Source organism: Dryobates pubescens, chromosome 8 (assembly GCF_014839835.1).
Source record: "Dryobates pubescens isolate bDryPub1 chromosome 8, bDryPub1.pri, whole genome shotgun sequence".
Taxonomy (NCBI): domain Eukaryota; kingdom Metazoa; phylum Chordata; class Aves; order Piciformes; family Picidae; genus Dryobates; species Dryobates pubescens.
In genome coordinates, this window is record NC_071619.1 from 19,413,662 (window position 1) to 19,421,897 (window position 8,236).

Consider the following 8,236-nt stretch of genomic DNA (forward strand, 5'->3'; position numbering starts at 1 on the left):
CCAGTACTGCCTGCTAAAAGCCAGACCGGCCGGACGAGTACTCGGTGTTGCACAGACGGCTACAATGAACGCTACCTTATCATAGTAGCCAGCAGAATGAATGGCAGCGCCACAGCAAATAAATAGGCCTTCCCGCCCTGTCAGACAGACGCACCAGCTAATGCGAGAGCAGACAGCACAGAGGCGGGGAATAAGAGAACCCAATCGACGAACTTTCCGGCCCCGAGAGGGTGGGAACAAGAGTGTGTTTCAGCCACAGGCAGTGTGCTCCTTCTCCAATCAGAGCGCCTCCCCTCGCCACGCTCCTCAGATTGGTTAGCAGGTGGCAGGAGGGCCGTAGCACACTCCCTACCCCAATAGGAAGGTAGCATTGTGTAACAAGCATTCAGATCAGCCAATTACTGACGGCGTAGACCCTCCCAACCTCTCTCTCTTGCAAAATGGCGGCGACAGCTCCTGCTCAGGGTCCAGCTCCTCCCGCGGCCGTCCCGGCGCAGAACCTGCCGGCAGCGCCTGCCACTCCGGCAGGAAACGCTACCACCGCGCCGCCACCGCCTGCCACCCCGGCACCGCCGCCGGCGGCCGCTCCGCTGTCGGCCGCGCTCTCGGGGCCCTTCCCCGGCGGCCGCGTGGTACGACTACACCCGGTCGTGCTCGCCTCCATCGTGGACAGCTTCGAGCGGCGCAATGAAGGCGCGGCGCGCGTCATAGGGACGCTGCTGGGTAAGAGCCATCGCCATGCCCGCCCGCCGCCAGCCCTGGGGGCTCGCCCCTACGGTGCCCCACTAATTGCGCTGTCCTCCTGCAGGGACCGTGGACAAGCACTCGGTGGAGGTCACCAACTGCTTCTCCGTCCCCCACAACGAGTCTGAAGATGAGGTACGGAGTACGGCACCGCCCGCCGGCCTTCGGAGGTGACCCGGGCGGAGGGCGCACGGGCCCGCCTGGTTTAGGGCTCCGCGCTGGCGCCCGCCAAGCCCGTGCGGGCTATGCTGTAGAACGGGCGGTGGGTATCGACGGGGCGGCGACTGCTGAGAGGTGCAGCCCCTGTGCACCTTCTGATGGCGGCTTGCGTCCCTGTTGCCCTGCCCTAAGGGTAAGCATCCTTGTAACCAGTTTACTTGGTCCTGTCCCGTTTCTCAGGTGGCAGTCGATATGGAGTTTGCCAAAAACATGTACGAGTTGCACAAGAAGGTGTCTCCTAGTGAGATCATCTTGGGATGGTAAGTTATCCTCTGCAGGAACATGAAAGCAGTTGTGTTGGTCCCTTGAACTATTTGAAATAACTAATTCTCCTTGTCAAAGGTTGAGAAACAGAAGCACTAATGCTCGTGACAGAGCCGTTACTGAGTCAGTTGTAAAGCTCCTGCAGTTCATAATACAGCAAGACAGTGTTATAAACTTACAGGGTTTGGTTTTGTTTATATCTAGCAAAGGTACCACAGAGCAGTGACAAGTCAAAGAATGCTTGCATGATTTTGTTAGAATAACTTAGCCATCTGTAATACCACCTTCAGCATTGAAGACAACTAGAAAGAATCATAGAGTGGCTTAGGTTTGAAGGGATCTTAGAGATACCTACTCCAACCTCCTTGCCATCCGCAGGGATGTCTCTCAACTAGACGTGGTTGCTTAAGACCTCATCCATTGTGGCCTTGAACACCTCCAGGTAGGGGTCATCCACAGCATCCTTGGACAGCCTATTTCAGAGTCTCACACTGAAGAAGTTCTTGTTAAAATCTATCTTAAATCTACTCTCCCTCAGCTTAAAACGATTTCGCTTTGTCCTATTGCTAGACACCCTCATGAAAAGTCCCTCTCCAGCCTCCCTGTAGGTTCCCTGCAGGCATTGGAAGGCAGCTCTAAGGTCTTCGCGGAGTCTTCGCCAGGCTGAACAACTCCAGCTCCCTCAGCGCATCCTCATAGCAGAGGTGCTCCAGCCCTTGGATCATCTTTTTGGCCATCCTCTGGACTTGGTCCAAAGGAGGGAGAGCATGAGTAGTTTCAAGTACCAAAGGCCTCAGAGCAATAGGTGATACCAGCTTGAGCATACAGAGTTTCTCTCCTGAGAAAAGATAGAAACAGTTGTATGTAGGATGCAAAGCAAGACCAGTGGAATGTTACAGGAAGAGAGTCTGTGGTCTGTGTCTGAGTGTGTGGATAGCTCTATTAGTCTTCTTGTGCATCTCTGATCCTATAAAGTACCTTAGTCCTGTGCCTGTGGAGCAGACTTCCTCAACAACCTTCTACTGGCACAGCAAAGTACAGTTCTAATGACAGGAGTGTTCCCATGTAGGTGAGAAGCTAATTGCAGAGCAGCTAAAGGACCTAGATGAACAAGTTACACCTGCAAGGAGATGCTTGATTTGTGGAAGAAATAATTGGCCTGGATATGTTTGGCATGCTATGGCTCACACAGAAATAAAGAGTTGGTCCAGAATGCAGTGACGAGTAGCTGCATCTCTGGTGTCTGATGCCAGCTATACTAACTCTTTATGACTGGTACTAACCACACCAGTGTCCCTGTGCATGTTTTGGGTGTGCACATGCTCAGCCCTTGATTCCTGCAAGTCTCGGACAGCTGGCCATAAAACTACAAATTTGCTAGTTAAAACATTTGTATTTAGTGTGCTTCTGCAGCTCAGTATTTGGAGATGGGTGTTTAGGATACAAACATGTTAAATACCAACAATACCAAACACTGGGCACTTGAATGTCAGAAAAATGGCTTCTCAACCTGTTCTCTTTTGAAGGTATGCAACAGGTCATGACATCACAGAACACTCTGTCCTGATCCATGAGTATTACAGCCGGGAAGCACACAATCCAATCCATCTCACTGTGGACACAAGTCTCCAGAATTCACGCATGAGCATTAAAGCCTACGTCAGGTACTTTGGGAGGCTGCATTCCTGGGAGGGGAGCTGTCTGAATTACTGAGAGAGACCACATCAGACTAATGAGAAATGGAGTGGTTTGCAGTGTCCCATTTTGGACAATATTGTGCTTGGTTTACTTCCATTGAAATGTCTTAACCATCATATGTAAGTTGAAAGACCTAAGTGTTCATAAGCTGGCACCTGGCTGGGGTGGGGAATTGTGGCTTGTTCAGAGAATTGTTTACATTTATTATCTTCCTGACATGTCATTAGCTTCTATCATAGTGTCTGAATGCTAGCCTGTAGTCACTGGGTAGAGATTGGAGGATTAATGCTTTTAAAATGCAGCTGAAACAACATCTTCTGGATCAATTTTTACTTCCCTTAATCCCTTCCATTTTTATTAATTAATAGTGGAAATTAAATACTAAGAAATGAAACTGTTCTACTTCACTGTTCTTCATAGTACTGGCTGAAGAGTTCACCTGTTTAAGGATAAAACCCCAGCCTTTCTACTGGTTCTTTACTGCACCTTCAAAAAAGCTGTTCCATGATATCTTATTTACTGAAAGCATAAATGAACTTCAAATACTTAGAATAATAGAAACAACAAAGGTGCAGAGAGAGCTTTCTACTTTAATTTTTGTCATACACATGTCTCTTCCTTCAATGACTTCTCAAAAAGCATGGAGTATTTCAAGTGAGAAAAATACCTGCTCTACAAGCAAGAAAGAATTGTGGCTAAGAAGACAGTATGCAGCTCTTCTTGTATTCATGCTGACAAATGTAAGACCAGCTAGGAATATTCTGGATGAAAATGAGCAATTAATAGTATGCTAGGACTTATTTCCTGTCCTCAGTTGTCAGTGGTCTTAATATTGGTGATTTTGCTGTGAATGAGTAACCTACTCGCATTCATACTTCAGTGCAAGCAGAGATCACTGAGATGGAAATCTATTACTTCCTGCCTTAAATATGTCCATGCTGAAACCATTTTTCTTTTTTGTCTGTTTATTTTAGTGCCCCAATGGGAGTGCCTGGTAAAACTATGGGCGTGATGTTCACACCTCTAACAGTGAAATATGTTTATTATGATACAGAGCGGATAGGAGGTGAATGTTTTCTTCCTAATTTAGTTATAATCATTGTTGTGACATTGCTGGCTTTGGGGTTTTTCTACTATGCTAATACTGCTATTCTGGGAATTCTACTGGGAATTAGACTGTCTTGCTGAAGCTATCTTAAAAATCTTCAGCAAGTTAAGGATTTAAACTGGTTTCTGTGGCAGTCAGTTTTTAAACTGATCCTTGCTTTGCTTTCAGTGGATCTTATCATGAAGACTTGTTTTAGTCCTAATCGAGTGATCGGCTTGTCCAGTGACTTACAGCAGGTAGGAGCAGCATCAGCCAGGATTCAGGATACCCTCACCATGGTGCTGCAGTATGCAGAGGATGTATTGGTAAGGCCAGCTTTTTATGGACCAGCAAACAAGCTTGATGTGAGCTTGTATGTCTTTTCTTTTTCTGGGTCATCAATTTTTTGAGTTTCACTCATGAAGTGTATGTTTCTTATGCTTAGTCTGGCAAAGTGGCTGCTGACAACACTGTTGGGCGTTTTCTCATGGATCTTATTAACCAGGTGCCAAAGATTTCACCAGAGGACTTTGAGACAATGTTGAACAGCAATATCAATGTAAGTTCATCATCCTTGTTTCATCATGGATTTTTTCAGTGTATTGCCAGTGCTTTTGAAAAAAATGTCTTACAGGCAAAAAAAACACCCTATCTTTTCATATAAGCATGGTAATAGGAAATGCAGCCCTTTCTTGTTAGTAATTGGAGGTTTTAAGAGGCGATGATGGATAAAGGAACTCAGCATAATAATCTTGCAAGCAACTGCAAATGAATTTTAAAGAAATTGCATTAAAGGAATTCTGTAAGTAGCCTGCAAGCCAGGACCAATTACTCTTTCAGGGTGGTTGGACAATATTAATTACTAAGCTTAAACCAGTATGGACTTCAGTAATACCTGGTGACTTGTCAGCTTCCTTTGCCTGAGCTGAAGTTCTCTCTCCATGCATAACACTTAAGACATGAGCAAGGTTTTAGTGAGCTACCTTATTTCCATAACAGAGTTTTAGAAGACAAAAGCCAAGTTTCTGAATGTGTTGTTCCCCCACCATCTGCAAGACCAGAACTAATTTTTAATTTTGCTTATACCCTTTGACTTGCCTGGTTAATAGGAGTTAAAATTTCACAAGCAGTGCTTCATACTCTGGGAATACCAAACTCTTGTCCCTGCTAGGGAAGCATTTCTCAGCATAGGACTTTCACAACTAACTATTTCTGTAGCTGATTGTAAACTGCTTTCTAGGTGTTAAAAAAAAAAATCACCTCCTTAATAGGCTACTGTCTTTGTTAACATTTCTAATCACTGGGTTGTTGTTTTTTCCCCTCTCAGGATCTACTGATGGTAACCTACTTGGCAAACCTCACACAGTCACAGATTGCTCTCAATGAGAAACTTCTGAGTTTATAAAGAAACTTCTGCCACGCTATACTGCAAAGAACTTGAAGAATGAGCAGATGCATTTTTCTATGGTGTTACAAATTTCCTTGGACTGTAATGTCATGACTTGGTTTACATCTTTCCATTGCCCTGAAAAATCCCTAACATGGTTTAGGAAATAAATGGGAACGGCTGCAATTTAGTTGAGCCTGGTATTTTAAAATGGAACATGAGACTATTTTGTCTCCTGGCTTTATCTACTTGTATAACAAAATACAGCTTTATTGTAAGATTGTATTTGAAATAAAAGTTCCATTGCAAGGGCAGGAATGCCTTCTGTCCAGAAAAAAAACCCCCGTTGTTATTTATTGTATAATGAATCCACTTTGAAAGAAGGGAAGGATAATGTAGCATTCAGGGGGAAAAAAGTGGAGTGGACACAAGTCAACTCCAGTTCTGCAGACTTCCTTGCAGGTTGTTTTTTTCCACAGCTTTTAAAGTACCCTGAAAAGTGGCTTCTTGTGTTGCACATAATCTGTCTTTCCATGGAGGATGACAGAGTGGTGCTGTGTATATGTCCTCCTTCAGCAGGATACTGATAGAGCACAAGACACCAAATTCAGTTGATGGTATTGTCTATGCATATCTGATCTTTTGAGAAAGGAAATCAAGGTCAATAGCATTAGGCCCTCAAAGGGGGAGTTCAGACAATTACACTAGTAACTGAGTTCATGGTTAAACAAACTTCAGTGGATGCTACTGTAGTAGATGTTTATTTCTATCAATGTGCATGTTTTTTCCTGCTACGTATTTGACTTTAAAATACCTTGCTTAAAAAGCTCTGTAACCAGCTCCTAGCACCCAAGTACTTAACTGCTCAAACAATAAGATCTTTACCTTAGAAGGAGTTTCCTGAATCACAAATTCAGTTCTTTTCTGTCTTGTCTTCTGTTTTAAATATACCCAAATACATCTCCTTTGTCCTTACCAGAATTCTTACGCTCTTCCTGGTATTTATATATAGCTTTCTATAGGTAGCTATTATACTGTAGCCTTCTTGTTACTTAACATATTAAACTTCATCTCCTTTGTTCTGATGCACTGTCTATGCTTTGATCACTGAACTGCCCACTTAAAATTTAATTTCAGTCTTTTCTTGAGTTGGTAAAGACCAGACCCATATCAGCATACAAGCAATAAATAAAAGCATATATCAATACATTCCAGTTAAAAATTCCTTGTTTGCCTCTTGGTGTCTGTTGTGTAGTGCAACTGAGCACCTCAGTCTCTTGCCCTTGCTGAATTTGCCAAGAAACTTTTTCACTTAAATGCATGACCTGGCCTTATGTCCCTTTTTAATTAAAAACAAAAAAAAATCATCTAGAAAAACAAATTTCTCCTGGTTTGGATTATTCTTACTATTGGTGACTCCACAGTTTTGTCAGCAGGTATCATTGACTTGTTCCTAACTTTTGTGCTGTACTTGATTAAGAAAAGCACTTGAAATTGATCCCAGAACAACTTAACAGAATTCTACAAGTTTGTTTTTCAGGAAAGCCTTTGCTTTTTCTTTCTTCCTTACCTTTGCTCATACATTGTTTAATTAAAGGCTTTTCTCAAGCCTTCTGGGGCCATCCAAGTTGTTTACACTGAATTCCTCATTTAGAATGTACTTCTGCCAAACTGAGCCAGTATTGTCAAGTGATTGATCTCTGATAAACTATCTGCTTGGTTGCAAGCCTTGACAATTGAAGATAAGGCTAACTGTTCTGTATTGTTGAGAATAACAAACTTTTTATTTTGCTATCTGCAATTTGATATTTTTTTTTAATGGTGGAAAACAATGCACCTTTAAGCAGCCTAGCAGAACAACCTGGTCTCCTGTTTTTTGAGGAAGCATGAAGCTTCTATTTTTAGTGTGGTTCCTCACAACAGAGTCAGGGACCCCGGTGGCAACTTAGTTGTAAGGTTTGTGTGAAACCTTGATGTTTGGAGTACAGTGGGTGGGGCGCTAACATGACTCACTGGGTAGTGGCAGTCATTTGAGCAGTTAACCAAACACATGGCTCTTCCTGAAGTGAACTGAATTTGCTCTGCTCCCTGTGCACACAAAAGGTTAACTCAACAGCTCACTGACTATCTGCATTTTAATTACTGCAGTCACAAAGTAATGTAACAGGAAAAGTATTTTAACACACAATTTAGACATGGATGACTGCAGTATCCTGTTGGTTTATTATACTTTGACCTACGGTTCAAAGCCAACCAGATCTTTCTTACAACAAACTAAGGGAAAGGGGGTTTTTGTTTGCTGAGTTTGGTTTTCTTTAAAAAAAAATTAATTATTTAATTGTATTAGCTGGAAAATAATATTGGAAGTAATGGGTAATAATGTTTAAACCAGGATACATTGCACAAAGTAGCAGCAACACCCTAGTGATCTATGTCACCAATGATAAATTTCTCTGAACAACAACAACAAAAAGTTATTTCAAGTCTAGCAATAGCACTGAGTTAGCATGATTATGTAGTTGAGAGTCAAGTCCCTCCAGACCAGAATTCTGTCCAGTACTGCATCTTAGCAGAAAATACAAGGATATTACAAAAGAGAGAAGCAAGAGTTTTAACTCCCAGCTTCACTAAAGTTAAATCTTCTAGAAGCTGCTTTAACTTTGCAAGGGGCTTTAGCAGCTTTCCTAAATGTGCTGGTGTTACTGAATAAGGCATGAAAACTCCCTAAGACAAATGAGGTGCTAGGAAGCTTTCTTTATTTTGGCACTGGACACAAAGGGGATCACTCCACCTAACTGTACCAAAGCCAGTAAAATTCAGACAATATCTGCTTACAT

General features: G+C 42.9%; 1 protein-coding gene across 1 annotated transcript; it reads left to right on the forward strand.

The window, feature by feature from the left end:
* The first annotated feature begins 431 nt into the window (after window positions 1-431).
* Window positions 432-6,592, forward strand: EIF3F (eukaryotic translation initiation factor 3 subunit F). Its single transcript, XM_054163770.1, has 8 exons — window positions 432-723; window positions 809-879; window positions 1,144-1,223; window positions 2,754-2,891; window positions 3,900-3,991; window positions 4,202-4,338; window positions 4,458-4,571; window positions 5,340-6,592. The coding sequence occupies exons 1-8, from the start codon at window positions 441-443 to the stop codon at window positions 5,415-5,417; spliced, it is 993 nt and encodes a 330-aa protein (XP_054019745.1). The 5' UTR covers window positions 432-440; the 3' UTR covers window positions 5,418-6,592.
* Window positions 6,593-8,236: the final 1,644 nt, after the last annotated feature.

What these genes read in the sequence shown, in the direction of transcription:
- EIF3F (XM_054163770.1), top strand. Translation starts at nt 441, where the DNA reads ATGGCGGCGACAGCTCCTGCTCAGGGTCCAGCTCCTCCCGCGGCCGTC. An exon ending in CGTCATAGGGACGCTGCTGG is followed by an intron (nt 724 to 808) that starts GTAAGAGCCATC and finishes GTCCTCCTGCAG; the next exon opens with GGACCGTGGACAAGCACTCG. An exon ending in TGATACAGAGCGGATAGGAG is followed by an intron (nt 3,992 to 4,201) that starts GTGAATGTTTTC and finishes CTTTGCTTTCAG; the next exon opens with TGGATCTTATCATGAAGACT.